Source organism: Mustelus asterias, chromosome 18 (assembly GCF_964213995.1).
Source record: "Mustelus asterias chromosome 18, sMusAst1.hap1.1, whole genome shotgun sequence".
Classification (NCBI taxonomy): Eukaryota; Metazoa; Chordata; class Chondrichthyes; order Carcharhiniformes; family Triakidae; genus Mustelus; species Mustelus asterias.
The window spans coordinates 90,458,658-90,474,162 of NC_135818.1; the positions used below are offsets into that span (position 1 = coordinate 90,458,658).

At 49.3% G+C, this 15,505-nt stretch overlaps 1 protein-coding gene across 11 annotated transcripts; it reads right to left on the reverse strand.

Annotated features, from left to right (window-relative positions):
- Positions 1-11,152, reverse strand: erg28 (ergosterol biosynthesis 28 homolog). Of its 11 annotated transcripts, none has more exons than XM_078234574.1 (6): positions 11,011-11,055; positions 6,584-6,635; positions 5,256-5,389; positions 3,594-3,684; positions 2,026-2,144; positions 799-1,521 (listed from the first exon to the last, which is right to left on the reverse strand). In XM_078234574.1, exons 2-6 carry the CDS (start codon positions 6,607-6,609, stop codon positions 1,433-1,435), a joined length of 459 nt encoding a protein of 152 aa, XP_078090700.1. In that variant the 5' UTR covers positions 6,610-6,635; positions 11,011-11,055; the 3' UTR covers positions 799-1,432. The 11 variants fall into 11 exon arrangements, with proteins under 11 accessions (XP_078090704.1, XP_078090700.1, XP_078090699.1 ...); XM_078234573.1 differs by having other exon boundaries at positions 10,960-11,039; XM_078234579.1 differs by having other exon boundaries at positions 804-1,521; positions 6,551-6,635; positions 10,960-11,056.
- Between the last annotated feature and the right edge of the window lie 4,353 nt (positions 11,153-15,505).

Below are 15,505 nucleotides of genomic sequence, written 5' to 3' on the forward strand. Positions count from 1 at the left end.
CAAGGAATGGCAACTTTTACTATCGCAAGAATGCCAGAGATTGAAACCTGAACTCTGCCCACATGAATGGAAAATATATAACAAGTCTGAATGACTGTTAAATAACTGAGGTCTGTGACCCAAAATCACATCGTTGTCCTTTTGAAGTTCAACACATTCCATAGAATCATAGAATGGTTACAGCACAGGCCATTCACCCACTCCGTTCATGCTAGCTCTCTGCAAAAACAATTCACTCTGTGTCATTCTCTTGCCTTTACCCCACAGCCCAACAAATCTTTCCTCTTCAGCTAGTAGTCCACTTCTCTTTCGAAAGGTACGATTGAACCTGCCTCCACCACGCTCTCAGACGGTGCATTCCAGGTCCAATTCACTCGCTGAGTGAAAACATTTCTCATGTCGCCCTTGCTCCTTTTGTCAATTATCTAAATCTGTGCCCTTGTTCTTGATCCTCTCATGAGTGGGAACTGTCTCTCCCTATCTATTCTGTCCAGACTCCTCATGATTTTGAATAACTCTATCAAACCTCATTTTTCTCTAATCAAAAGGAGAACACCCCCAGTTCTCCAATTCTCCAGTCTATGTAACTGAAGTTCTTCATCTCTTGTGAATCTTTAGGAACAATGTGGGTGCAGTAAAGTGTGGTGCCCAGAACTGACACAATGCTCCAGCTAAAACCAATGTTTCTCAGGTTGTTCATAACTTGCTTATTTTTGTGTTTTGATGGTTCAATTCTAGAGTGAGTGCAGGAACAGAACCTGGGAGTATATGTGTACAAATCACTGAAGGTGGCAGGGCAGATTGAGAAAGCGGAATGAGATTTATAAATAGAAGTATAGCGACAGCAGCACAGGCATGTGGTCGGAACCTCATTTCAAGTCAAATAGGACAGGCTGGTTCAGTTTCACACAGCAGGTAGATGAAGTCAGTAGTGAGGGATTCTTCACGTAATGTCAATGGGTTCTCTGTTGCAGGAAACATTACACTTGAGCCAAATCCAGATATCCAACCCAAGAAATCGGGGACAGCATGGCAACTATCGCCACATGGCGCTGCCGGGGGTGTCCCCTTACCAGACCCTGTCAGTGGTACAGCATCAACAGAGGCACAACCGTGAATAGTTTCAGACTTGAACCTATCTCACAGTGGGCAGGTGATACTAAAGCAGAAAATGTTACAAACAGAATATTTTCACAATCAGAATTTAGTGATGGAAAGAAAGATTCCCATTTCTACAGCACCTTTCATGATATCAGGACATCCTAGAGCACTTTTCAGCCTAGGAATAGTTTTCAGTCAGTTATTTCGAGGAATGAAATTGAAAGTGCAGGTGGAGTGAATGCCCAAATCAACTCGTCAGATGTGTGGTAGGAATGGCTTTATAGTTCAGCATGTTCTGCCATTCTGATCAGACAGCCCATCAGGGAAGGTTTTAGATCCGCTTCTTCGGTCGAATGGAAGTCGCCTCCTGGAGATCCTCCATGTACTGAAACCCAACCAGCATTCCTAGAATCGAGAAACCTCAGGACAGAGGGGGCAAAAGTCAGTGATAGGAAGCGTTGCAAATAAAGAAGAACAGAAAGTACAAATGTATCCTTTTGTTCACAAGGCCAGAATTTTCCCATCCCCAGTTGCCCCTGAGAAGGTGGTGGTGAACCTCCTTCTTAAACTGCAGCAGTCACTGTGGTGTAGCTACACCAACAGTGCTGTTAGGGAGGGAGTTACAGATTTTGACTCAGCGACAGTGAAGGAACGGTGATACAGTTCCAAGTAGAAAGGTGAGTGGCAGAAATTCTAGAGTTAAAGAGCCAGTGGTAAAAATTGTAACTGAGCACAGATTAAGTTGCATACATGATTGATTTGGACAATGTTAAGTTTTGTTATAGTATGAATCTGAAAGCTACTTCCAAAATCTCTGCCAAGTGGCCAGTCATCACATTCACAATCAGTACCATCACTTAGGCTTAAGTTACCAATAGCATCTATGATAAACTACCCCAGTGCCCAATCACAAATTCTACTTACTGGCCACTAACAGGGGTGCCATGACACCTATGGTAATCGGCGCTGTGTGATAAATGAAGGACTCAGACAGGAAGTGACCAAAAGCGAGAATGAAAGTCCAAAGGGTAATGTGATACAATCTGTGGGAACATAAAGAAACATTCAATAGCCCAACGGACACAACGTTCTCCAGTCAATGGATGGCTTATTGAATTCCAACACCCAAGGAAAGGTACAGCACGTGGTTAGATACAGAGTAAAACTCCCTCTACACTGTCCCCCATCAGACACTCCCAGGACAGGACAGCACGGGGTTAGATACAGAGTAAAGCTGCCACTACACTGTCCCCATCAAACACACCCAGGACAGGTGCAGCACGGGGTTAGATACAGAGTAAAGCTCCCTCTACACTGTCCCCATCAAACACTCCCAGGACAGGTACAGCACGGGCTTAGATACAGAGTAAAGCTCCCTCTACACTGTCCCCATCAAACACTCCCAGGACAGGTACAGCACGGGGTTAGACAGAGTAAAGCTCCCACTACACTGTCCCCATCAAACACTCCCAGGACAGGTACAGCACGGGGTTAGACAGAGTAAAGCTCCCTCTACACTGTCCCCATCCAACACTCCCAAGACAGGGACAGCACGGGGTTAGATACGTAGTAAAGCCCCCTCTACATTGTCCCCATCAAACATTCTCAGAACAGGTATAGCACGGCGTTAGATACAGAGTAAAGCTCCCAAAACACTGTCCCCATTAAACACTCCCGGGACAGGTACAGCACAGGGTTAGATACAGAGTAATGCTCCCTCTGCACTGTCTTCCATCAAATGCTCCCAGGACAGGTACAGCACGGGGTTAAATACAGAGTAAGGCTTCCTCTGCACTGTCCCCCATCAAATGCTCCCAGGACAGGTACAGCACGGGGTTAGATACAGAGTAAGGCTTCCTCTACGTTGTCCCCCATCAAACACTCCCAGGATAGGTACAGCACGGAGTTAGATACAGAGTAAAGCTCCCTCTACACTGTCCCCATCAAACACTCCCAGGACAGGTACAGCACAGGGTTAGATACAGAGTAATGCTCCCTCTGCACTGTCTTCCATCAAATGCTCCCAGGACAGGTACAGCACGGGGTTAAATACAGAGTAAGGCTTCCTCTGCACTGTCCCCCATCAAATGCTCCCAGGACAGGTACAGCACAGGGTTAAATACAGAGTAAGGCTTCCTCTGCACTGTCCCCATAAAACAGAATTCCCACTCACCTGAAGAAGGGGCTAGGAGCTCCGAAAGCTTGTGTGGCTTTTGCTACCAAATAAACCTGTTGGACTTTAACCTGGTGTTGTTAAACTTCTTACTGTACTTCCCATAAAACACTCCCAGGACAGGTACAGCACAAGGTTAGATACAGAGTAAAGCTCCCTCTACACTGTTCCCATCAAACACTCCCAGGACAGGTACAGCACGGGGTTAGATACAGAGTAAAGCTCCCTCCATACTGTCCCCATCAAACACTCCCAGGACAGGTACAGCAGGTAACATAGATCTTTTTCTATGCTTTCCTGCAGTTCCATAGTTACCTACGTTCTATTGTGAATATCCACTGCACAAGTGCACCGAATGATGGAGGATAGCAGAGTCCATATCCCAAATGTTCTCGCCTGCAGACCATTAACTGCACAGAAACAAAAGCAAAATACAAGAACCGGCAAAAGAAAGTTGAGAGTAAAACATCTTAAAAATATTCATTTCTGTAATCATCATTGTGAACCTTTCATGGTGTATCACCTCCCTGGCGCCAGGCTAAAGGACAGAGTGTAGAAAATTCCATGGGGGATGAGAGGGAACCAGACATTGTCGTAGACATAAGGATAACAGAGCGGGGAGATATTCTTCAGTGGCACAGTGGTTAGCACTGCTGCCTCACAGTGCCAAGGACTTGGGTTCAATTCCGGCCTCGGGTGACTGTCTGTGTGGAGTCTGCACGTTCTCCCGGTGTCTGCGTGGGTTTCCTCCGGGTGCTCCAGTTTCCTCCCACAGTCCAAAAGATGTGTGAGTTAGATGGATTGGCCATGCTAAATTGCCCTTAGTATCAAGGGGACGAGCTGGGGTAAACACATGGAGTTAGGACCTGGGTGGGATTGTGGTCAGTGCAGACTTGATGGGCCAAATGGCCTCCTTCTGCACTGTAGAGATTCTATGATTCTATATCAGAGTCCTACCATCAGATTTTCAGGAGATAGGGAAGAAGGTAAAAAATAGGCCCTCAATTGGAGTAACATCTGGATTACTCTCAGTGTCACACAGTAGCCAGAGTAGAAATCGGAAGATGGAGAGCATCAATGCCTGGTTTAAAGCATGGAGAAGGGGAGAGTGCTTCAGAAGTTTGGGGCATTGGGACCAGTTCTTGGGCAAACACTTATTCAAAAGGGACGGATTGCACCTCAATAGGACTGGGACCAATGTCCCCGTTCATTAGTGTGGTTGTGGAAGGTTTAAACTCAAATTGGCTAAACTAAAGGGGGATGGACACCAGGATGTAGATGAAGAGAAGAGGAATAAAGAAAATAAAGGAGGGAGAGTGTTGGACAGCACTAGAAATGGGTGTTTGTTACATGTTAGAAATTTATTTATTCTCTCATAGGATGTAGACATTGCTGGTATTTATTGCCCATTCCTAATTGCCCTTGAGAAGGAGGTGGTGAGCTGCCTTCTTGAACCGCTGCAGTCCATGTGGTGTAGGTACACCCACAGTGCTGTTCGGGCAGGAAATGGGAACAGACTTAGAAAAACTACAGGGTTACAAAGACAATGCATGCATGTAAACACACAGGCTGGAATTCTCTGGCCGTTCACGCCAGCAGGAGTCTCTGATCGCACCGGCAGCACACCCCTGCCTATGGGTTTCCCAGCAGCGTGAGGTGCCTTCAATGGGAAATCCATTGACAGCAGCAAGACCAGAGAATCCCACTGCCAGCAAATGGCATATTGCCTCAAACTGCCAAGAAACACATGACTGGGAGGCTGGAGAATCTTATTCATAGTGTGATGAAATACAAAACATTAATATGCAATCACAGCAAGTAATTTAGGGGCACAATTTCAGAATAAAGGGTCTGCCATTTAAGATGGAGATGAGGAAAAATTTATTCCCCAAAGAATGGATTAGAGGGGCCGAATAGCCTACTCCAGCTGCTATATCTTCTGTTGTTCCCACTCCTATACCTGAGGGACACCAGTCCTTACCGAGTGTTGGCCTCCCCGTGTATAGTTTGTCCGATAAAAAGCTGTGGTCGCGGAAACTCTGGATGGTGTTTCCTGCAGCAATGACAGCGACCATTACTAACCAACTGCGAAGCACATTGAGAAACCGGCTCATCCTGGGAGTGTAAGTGAGAGAAAGGGGGCAAGAGAGAGGGAGGTGGAGAGAGATGAGGGGTGTGTGAGAGAGGGAGGGGCGAGAGAAGAGGGAGAGAGAAGGAGAAACAGATGGGGGAGAATGAGAGAGAAAAAGTCAGGAGCAAGAGTAAACAGACTACCATCGAGTCAAAAATAACAAAGATGGGTTTGACACTCCAGTGGGTGAGTTTCCCCCTCACCATCTACCGCCCGCTGTCAAACAGTGGAGAGAGCCGGGGTGCAGAAGAGGCATTAGGCGACCTGCATAACTGCCCTTGCACCTCTGAGGGCCCTTATGGTCATTTAAGGAGGCCATGCAGGAACTAAGAGGCAATGCAGGGAGAGACCGTATGTCCACTTCAGGCACCTCTCCTCCCAGGTCATCCACTCTCACCTAACCTCTTTTTTTCACGAACTTGCCCTCCCACACCATTCACCTCCCAATTGCCCCACTGGCTGAAACCCCAGCCCCGGGAATTAACTGGTTCCTTCGCATGATGAGAGTACCATTTTTTTATATTCATTCGTGGGACATGGGCCTCATTGACTTTTATATTCATTCGTGGGATATGGGCCTCATTGGTTGTCAGCATTTATTGCCCATCTCTAATTGCCCAGGGGTAGTTGAGAATCAACCACATTGCTGTGGCTCTGGAGTCACATGTAGGCCAGACCGGCTAAGAACAGCAGATTTCCTTCCCTAAAGGACATTAGTGAACCAGGTGGGTTTTTCCAATGGTTTCATGGTCATCAGTAGTTTCTTAATTCCAGATTTTTTGAATTGAATTCAAATTCCATCATCTGCTATGGCAGGATTCGAACCCAGATTCCCAGAACATTAGCTGAGTTTCTGGATTGATAGTCTAGCGATAATACCATTAGGCCATCGCCTCCCCTGTAGTACCAGCAGTCAACACCACTCTACAATGTCACTGCTGGGATTCAGAGCTCACAGCTTCCAATTGGCTGATCCCACTCCGCCTTTTACCATGCTTTTACTGAGGGAGTGTTGCACTGTCAGAGGGTCAATATTGAGGGAGGGCTGCACTGACAGTGCGGCACTCCCTCAGTACTGACCCTTTGATAGTGCGGCACTCCTCAGGACTGACCCTCCGACAGTGCGGCACCGCCTCAGTACTGACCCTCCAACAGTGCAGCATTCCCTCAGTACTGACCAATGGCTTTGTGAGTGGAAAATCATGTCTCACGATTTTGATTGAGTTTTTTCTGGGGGTAACCAAGAAGATGGATGAGGGCAGTGTAGTCGATGTTGTCTACATTGACTTTAGCAAAGTCTTTCACAAGATACTGCATAATAGCTTGTTGCATAAGGTTAAATCTCACAGGATCCAGGGTGAGGTAGCCAATTGGATACACAATTGGTTTGATCACAGAAGACAGAGGGTGGTTGTCGAGGGGTGTTTTTCAAACTGGAGGCCTGTAACCAGCAGTGTGCCTCAGGGATCAGTGCTGGGTCCACTGTTATTTGTCATTTATATTAATGATTTAGATGAGAATTTAGCAGGCATGGTTAGTAAGCTTGCAGATGACACCAAGATTGGTGGCATAGTGGACAGTGAAGAAGGTTATCTAGGATTGCAACAGGATCTTGATCAATTGGGCCAGTGGGCTGATGAATGGCAGCTGGAGTTTAATTTAGTCAAATGAAAGGTGATGCAATTTGGTAGATCAAATCGGGGCAGGACTTACTCACTTAATGGTAGGGCGTTGGAGAGAGTTATAGAACAAAGAGATCGAAGGGTACAGGTTCATAGCTCCTTGAAAGTGCAGACACAGGTGATCAGGGTGGTGAAGGCAGCATTCAGCACGCTTAATTTCATTGGTCAGAACATTGAATGTGGAGATGCCGGCGTTGGACTGGGGTAAATATAGTAAGAAGTTTAACAACACCAGGTTAAAGTCCAACAGGTCCCTTCAGAGCACCCTCCGTGCTCTCATCCCACGTACTCCCCGTGTTGGAGATCTCTACTGCCTCCTGAAGATACACAAGGCAAACACACCCAGCCGTCCCACTGTATCGGGCAATGGGACCCTGTGCGAGAACCTCTCCGGCTATGTCGAGGGCATCCTGAAACCCATTGTACAAAGAACCCCCACTTTTGTCACGACACTACGGACTTCCTACAGAAACTCAGCACATATGGAGCAGTTGAACCAGAAGCACTCCTCATCACAATGGATGTCTCGGCACTCTGCACCAGCATCCCCCACGAAGATGGCATTGCTGCAACGGCCTCAGTACTCAACGCCAACAACTGCGAGTCTCCAGATGCAATTTTACGACTTATCCGCTTCATCCTGGACCACAATGTCTTCACCTTCAACAACCAGTTCTTCATCCAGACACACGGAACAGCCATGGGGACCAAATTCGCACCTCAATATGCCAACATCTTCATGCACAGGTTCGAACAAGACTTCTTCACCGCACAGGACCTTCAACCGATGCTATACATTAGATACATCGGTGACATTTTCTTCCTTTGGCCTCATGGTGAACAATCACTGAAACAACTATATGGTGACATCAACAAGTTCCATCCCACCATCAGACTCACCATGGACTACTCTCCGGAATCGGCTGCATTCTTGGACACACGCATCTCCATTAAGGACAGTCACCTCAGCACCTCACTATACCGCAAGCCCACGGATAACCTCACGATGCTCCACTTCTCCAGCTTCCACCCTAAACATGTTAAAGAAGCCATCCCCTACGGACAAGCCCTCCGTATACACAGGATCTGCTCGGATGAGGAGGATCGCAACAGACACCTCCAGACGCTGAAAGATGCCCTCATAAGAACAGGATATGGCGCTCGACTCATCGATCAACAGTTCCGACGCGCCACAGCGAAAAACCGCACCGACCTCCTCAGAAGACAAACACGGGACACGGTGGACAGAGTACCCTTCGTCGTCCAGTACTTCCCCGGAGCGGAGAAGCTACGACATCTCCTCCGGAGCCTTCAACATGTCATTGATGAAGACGAACATCTCGCCAAGGCCATCCCCACTTCTTGCCTTCAAACAACCGCACAACCTCAAACAGACCATTGTCCGCAGCAAACTACCCAGCCTTCAGGAGAACAGTGACCACGACACCACACAACCCTGCCACAGTAACCTCTGCAAGATGTGCCGGATCATCGACACGGATGCCATCATCTCACGTGAGAACACCATCAAACAGGTACACGGTACATACTCTTGCAACTCGGCCAACGTTGTCTACCTGATACGCTGCAGGAAAGGATGTCCCGAGGCATGGTACATTGGGGAAACCATGCAGACGCTACGACAACGGATGAATGAACACCGCTCGACAATCACCAGGCAAGACTGTTCTCTTCCTGTTGGGGAGCACTTCAGCAGTCACGGGCATTCGGCCTCTGATACTCGGGTAAGCGTTCTCCAAAGCGGCCTTCACGACACACGACGGCGCAGAGTCGCTGAGCAGAAACTGATAGCCAAGTTTCACACACATGAGGATGGCCTCAACCGGGATATTGGGTTCATGTCACACTATCTGTAATCCCCACAGCTTGCCTGGACTTGCAGAATTTCACTGGCTGTCCTGTCTGGAGACAATACACATCTCTAACTTGTCTTAATGCTCTCTCTACTCACATTGTTTGTACCTTTAAGACTTGATTTGCTGCAAGGATTCGCATTCCAACCATTATTCTGTAAATTGAATTTGTGTCTTTATATGCCCTGTTTGTGAACAGAATTCCCACTCACCTGAAGAAGGAGCTTAAGGCTCCGAAAGCTTCTGGCTTTTGCTACCAAATAAACCTGTTGGACTTTAACCTGGTGTTGTTAAATTTCTTACAGAACATTGAATACAGGAGTTGGGACGTCTTGTTGAAGCTGTACAAGACATTGGTAAGACCACACTTGGAATACTGTGTACAGTTTTGGTCACCCTATTATAGAAAGGACATTATTAAACTAGAAAGAGTGCAGAAAAGATTTCCTCGGATGCTATCGGGACTTGGTGGTTTAAATTGTAAGGGGAGTCTGGACAGACTGTGACTTTTTTCCCTGAAGCGTAGGAGGCGGAGGGGTGATCTCATAGAGGTCTATAAAATAATGAGGGACATAGATCAGCGAGATAGTCAATATCTTTTCCCAAAGGTAGAGGAGTCTAAAACTAGAGGGCATGTTTTTAAAATGAGAGGGGAGAGATACAAAAGGGTCCAGAGGGGCAATTTTTTCATACAGAGGGTGGTGAGTGTCTGGAACAAGCTGCCACAGGTAGCAGGAGAGATGGGTACAATTTTGTCTTTTAAAAAGCATTTAGATCGTTACATGGGTACGATGGGTATGGAGGGGTATGGGCCAAATGCGGGCAATTGGGACTTGCTTAGTGGTAAAAAAAGACGGACATGGACAAGTTGGGCAAAAGGGCCTGTTTCTGTGCTGTAAATCTCCATGACATCCGACAGTGCTGCACTCCCTCAGTACAGACCCTCTGACAGTGCTGCACTCCCTCAGTACTGACCCTCTGACAGTGCGGCACTCCCTCAGCACTGACCCTCTGACAGTGCTGCACTCCCCCAGTACTGACCCTCTGACAGTGCGGCACTCCCTCAGTACTGACCCTCTGACAGTGCAACACTCCCTCAGTACTGACCCTCTGACAGTGCGGCACTCCCTCAGTACTGACCCTCTGACAGTGCGGCACTCCCTCAGTACTGACCCTCTGACAGTACAGCACTCCCTCAGTACTGACCCTCTGACAGTGCGGCACTCCCTCAGTACTGACCCTCTGACAGTGCGGCACTCCCTCAGTACTGACCCTCTGACAGTGCTGCACTCCCCCAGTACTGACCCTCTGACAGTGCGGCACTCCCTCAGTACTGACCCTCTGACAGTGCAACACTCCCTCAGTACTGACCCTCTGACAGTGCGGCACTCCCTCAGTACTGACCCTCTGACAGTGCGGCACTCCCTCAGTACTGACCCTCTGACAGTACAGCACTCCCTCAGTACTGACCCTCTGACAGTGCGGCACTCCCTCAGTACTGACCCTCTGACAGTGCGGCACTCCCTCAGCACTGACCCTCTGACAGTGCTGCACTCCCCCAGTACTGACCCTCTGACAGTGCGGCACTCCCTCAGTACTGACCCTCTGACAGTGCAACACTCCCTCAGTACTGACCCTCTGACAGTGCGGCACTCCCTCAGTACTGACCCTCTGACAGTGCGGCACTCCCTCAGTACTGACCCTCTGACAGTACAGCACTCCCTCAGTACTGACCCTCTGACAGTGCCGCACTCCCTCAGTACTGACCCTCTGACAGTGCGGCACTCCCTCAGCACTGACCCTCTGACAGTGCGGCACTCCCTCAGCACTGACCCTCTGACAGTGCGGCACTCCCTCAGTACTGACCCTCTGACAGTGCGGCACTCCCTCAGCATTGACCCTCTGACAGTGCGGCACTCCCTCAGCACTGACCCTCTGACAGTGCGGCACTCCCTCAGCACTGACCCTCTGACAGTGCGGCACTCCCTCAGTACTGACCCTCTGACAGTTCAGCCCCATTTGAAGGCTGGGCCTCACTGTGATGCCCACCATTGCCGATTTCCCCCTCCCGCGCGCTCCCGCTCACCTGTCAATCACCCGCTTCCACCGCGCGCTCCCGCTTCAGCCGCTCAACCGTCCGGAAACCCCGCCCCTCGCTCCGATTGGCTCACCGTGCCGCAGGGGGCAGTGCCGCTCTGATTGCCCAATCAGTGAAGGAGTCGTCACTGGGCTGACCAGCTGCGCGCGCGCTCTCCGATTGGCTGCTGGAGCCCGCAGTGGGTGGGGCCAATTCTGGCGCGGAAGAAAATTTACCTCAGACACCCCCCCAATGACCCCCAAAACACCCCCAATCACCCTCAAACCCCCCAATCACAACCAAAACCCCCCAAAAAACCCCAAACACCCCCAAAACCCCCCAATGACCCCCAAAACACCCCCAATCACCCTCAAACCCCCCAATCACAACCAAAACCCCCCAAAAAACCCCAAACACCCCCAAAACCCCCCAATCACCCCCAAACGCCACAATCACCCCCAAAACCCCCACAATCACACCCAAAACCACCAATCATCCCCCCAATCACCCCCCAATCACCTCCCAAACCCCCAATCACCCCCCAAAACTCCGAATCATCGCACCAAACCCTCCATCACCCCCAAAGCCCCAATCACCCCCAAAACCCCCCAATCACCCCCAAACCCCCCAATCACTCCCAAAACCTCCCCAATCACCCCCAAGCCCCCCAATCACCCCCAAAAAAACCAAATCACCCCAAAAAAAACCCAATCACCCCCAAACCCCCCAATCACCCTCAAACCCCCCTAATCACCCCCAAAATCCTCCAATCACCCCCAAACCCCTCCAATTACCCCCAAAACCCCCAATCACCCTAAAACCCCTCCAATCAACCACAACCCTTCTATCTCCTTCACGATAGCATTGGAAAGAGATAGGGTCAGGCAGGCTAGGAAAGTGTTTCTCTGGAGTAAAGGGAAATACAGTGTCATCAGGGAGGAAATTAGACGGGTAAATTGGAAGGAGGCATTCTTGGGGAAAAGTACCGAAGGAAAGTGGAGGATTTTCAAGGAATGTTTGTCTGGAGCTCTGCATGACAACGTTCCGATGAGACAGGGGGGTGTTGGTAGGGTACGGGAACCGTGGTGCACGAAGGTTGTGATGAACCTGGTAAATAAGAAAAGAGAGGCGTACAGAAGGTTCAGAGAGCTAGGAGGTGTTAAGGATTTAGAGGAGTATACGCGATGTAGGAAGGAGCTTAAGAAGGAAATTAGGAGAGCGAGAAGGGGTCATGAGAAGACCTTGGCGGGTAAGATTAAGGAGAATCCCAAGGCTTTCTACAAATATGTCAAGAGTAAAAGGATGAGATGTGAAGGCATAGGACCCTTAAAAGGTGAAGGGGGAAAAGTTTGTGCGGAACCGTTAGAAATGGCGGAGGTGCTTAATGAATACTTTACCTCGGTATTCACGGTGGAAAGGGATCTGGGTGGTTGTACTGCTGGATTGCGGAGGACAGAAAGGATCGAGCATGTGGACATAAAGAAAGAGGATGTGTTGGAACTATTGAATGGCATCAAGGTTGGTAAGTCGCCGGGACCGGATGGGATGTACCCCAGGTTACTGTGGGAGGCGAGGGAGGAGATTGCGGAGCCTTTGGCGATGATCTTTGCATCGTCGATGGAGACGGGAGAGGTTCCGGAGGATTGGAGGATTGCGGATGTGGTCCCTATATTCAAGAAAGGGAACAGGGACAGCCCGGGAAATTACCGACCGGTGAGTCTAACCTCAGTGGTTGGTAAGTTGATGGAGAGGATCCTGAGAGACAGGATTTATGATCATCTAGAGAAGTTTAGTATGATCAAAAGTAGTCAGCACGGCTTTGTCAGGGGCAGGTCGTGCCTTACGAGCCTGGTTGAGTTCTTTGAAAATGTGACCAAGCACATTGACGAAGGAAGAGCGGTGGATGTGGTCTATATGGACTTCAGCAAAGCGTTCGATAAGGTCCCCCATGCAAGACTTCTTGAGAAAGTGAGAGGGCATGGGATCCAAGGGGCTGTTGCCTTGTGGATCCAGAACTGGCTTGCCTGCAGAAGGCAGAGAGTGGCTGTGGAGGGGTCTTTCTCTGCATGGAGGTCAGTGACCAGTGGAGTGCCCCAGGGATCTGTTCTGGGACCCTTGCTGTTTGTCATTTTCATAAATGACCTGGATGAGGAAGTGGAGGGATGGGTTGGTAAGTTTGCTGACGACACCAAGGTAGGTGGTGTTGTGGATAGTTTGGAGGGATGTCAGAAGTTGCAGCGAGACATAGATAGAATGCAAGACTGGGCGGAGAAGTGGCAGATGGACTTCAACCCGGATAAGTGTGTAGTGATCCATTTTGGCAGATCCAATGGGATGGAGCAGCAGTATAAAATGAAGGGTACCATTCTTAGCAGTGTAGAGGATCAGAAGGACCTTGGGGTCCGGGTCCATAGGACTCTTAAATCGGCCTCGCAGGTGGAGGATGCGGTCAAGAAGGCGTATGGCGTACTAGCCTTCATTAATCGAGGGATTGAGTTTAGGAGTCGGGAGATAATGCTGCAGCTTTATAGGACCCTGGTTAGACCCCACTTGGAGTACTGCGCGCAGTTCTGGTCACCTCATTACAGGAAAGATGTTGAAGCCATTGAAAGGGTGCAGAGGAGATTTACAAGGATGTTGCCTGGATTGGGGGGCATGCCTTATGAGGATAGGTTGAGGGAGCTTGGTCTCTTCTCCCTGGAGAGACGAAGGATGAGAGGTGACCTGATAGAGGTTTACAAGATGTTGAGGGGTCTGGATAGGGTGGACTCTCAGAGGCTATTTCCAAGGGCTGAAATGGTTGCTACGAGAGGACACAGGTTTAAGGTGCTGGGGGGTAGGTACAGGGGGGATGTCAGGGGTAAGTTTTTCACTCAGAGGGTGGTGGGTGAGTGGAATCGGCTGACGTCGGTGGTGGTGGAGGCAAACTCGTTGGGGTCTTTTAAGAGACTTCTGGATGAGTACATGGGATTTAATGGGATTGAGGGCTATAGATAGGCCTAGAGGTGGGGATGTGATCGGCGCAACTTGTGGGCCGAAGGGCCTGTTTGTGCTGTGACTTTCTATGTTCTATGTTCTATGTAACCCCCCCAATCACCCCCAAACCCCCACCAATCACCCTAAAACCCCCCCAATCACAACCAAATCCTCCCCAATCACCCCCCAAATCCCCCAATCACCCCCAAAGCCCGAATCACACCCTAAAAACCCCCAAATCACACCCAAACCCCAATCACCACCAAACCCCCCCAATCACCCCCAAAACGTCCCCAATCACCCCCCAAACCCCCAATCACCCCCAAAACCCCCAATCACGCCCCAATCCCCCCAAACCCCCCCAATCACCCTCAAATCATCCCCAATCACCCCGAAACCCCTATTCACCCCAAAACCCATCAATCACCACCAAAACCTCCCCAATCATCCCCCCAATCACCCCCAAACAAAGGAGAGGGATGTGTTGACTGGGAGTGTCTCTGAGGGGAGTGTTGAACCGTTGGAGAAAATCTCCATTACAAAGGAGGAAGTGTTAGGTTTGTTAGAGAATATAAAGACTGACAAATCCCCAGGGCCTGATGGAATCTATCCAAGGCTGCTCAGGGAGACGAGAGGTGAAATCGTTGGGCCTCTGATGCAAATCTTTGTCTCGTCACTGGACGCAGGTGAGGTCCCAGAGGATTGGAGGATAGCCAATGTGGTCCTGTTATTTAAGAAGGGTAGGAAGGATAACCCGGGTAATTATAGGCCAGTGAGCTTGACGTCCGTGGTGGGGAAGTTGTTGGAGAAGATTCTTAGAGATAGGATGTATGCGCATTTAGAAAGGAATAAACTCATTAACGATAGTCAACATGGTTTTGTGAGAGGGAGGTCATGCCTCACTAACCTGGTGGTGTTTTTTGAAGAAGTGACCAAAATGGTTGACGAAGGAAGGGCCGTGGATGTTGTCTATATGGACTTTAGTAAAGCGTTTGACAAAGTCCCTCATGGTAGGCTAGTGAAAAAGGTTGGATCTCATGGGATAAAGGGGGAGGTGGCTAGATGGGTGGAGAACTGGCTTGGTCATAGAAGACAGAGGGTGGTAGTGGAAGGGTCTTTTTCCAGCTGGAGGCCTGTGACTAGTGGTGTACCGCAGGGCTCTGTATTGGGACCTCTGCTGTTTGTGATTTATATAAATGATCTGGAAGAAGGAGTAACTGGGGTGATCAGTAAGTTTGCGGACGACACAAAACTGGCAGGACTTGCAGATAGTGAGGAACATTGTCAGAGGCTACAGAAGGATATAGATAGGCTGGAAATTTGGGCAAGGAAATGGCAGATGGAGTTCAATCCTGATAAATGCGAAGTGATGCATTTTGGTGGGAATAATGTAGGGAGGAGCTACACGATAAATGGAAGAACCATGAAGGGTGTAGAGTCGCAGAGGGACCTGGGTGTGCAAGTCCACAGATCTTTGAAGGTGACGTCACA

What these genes read in the sequence shown, in the direction of transcription:
- erg28 (XM_078234579.1), bottom strand. Translation starts at nt 6,609, where the DNA reads ATGATTTTCCACTCACAAAGCCATTGGTCAGTACTGAGGGAATGCTGC. An exon ending in GAATGCTGCACTGTTGGAGG is followed by an intron (nt 5,390 to 6,550) that starts GTCAGTACTGAG and finishes TTACACTCCCAG; the next exon opens with GATGAGCCGGTTTCTCAATG. An exon ending in GGCACCCCTGTTAGTGGCCA is followed by an intron (nt 1,522 to 2,025) that starts GTAAGTAGAATT and finishes CTCTGTCCTGAG; the next exon opens with GTTTCTCGATTCTAGGAATG.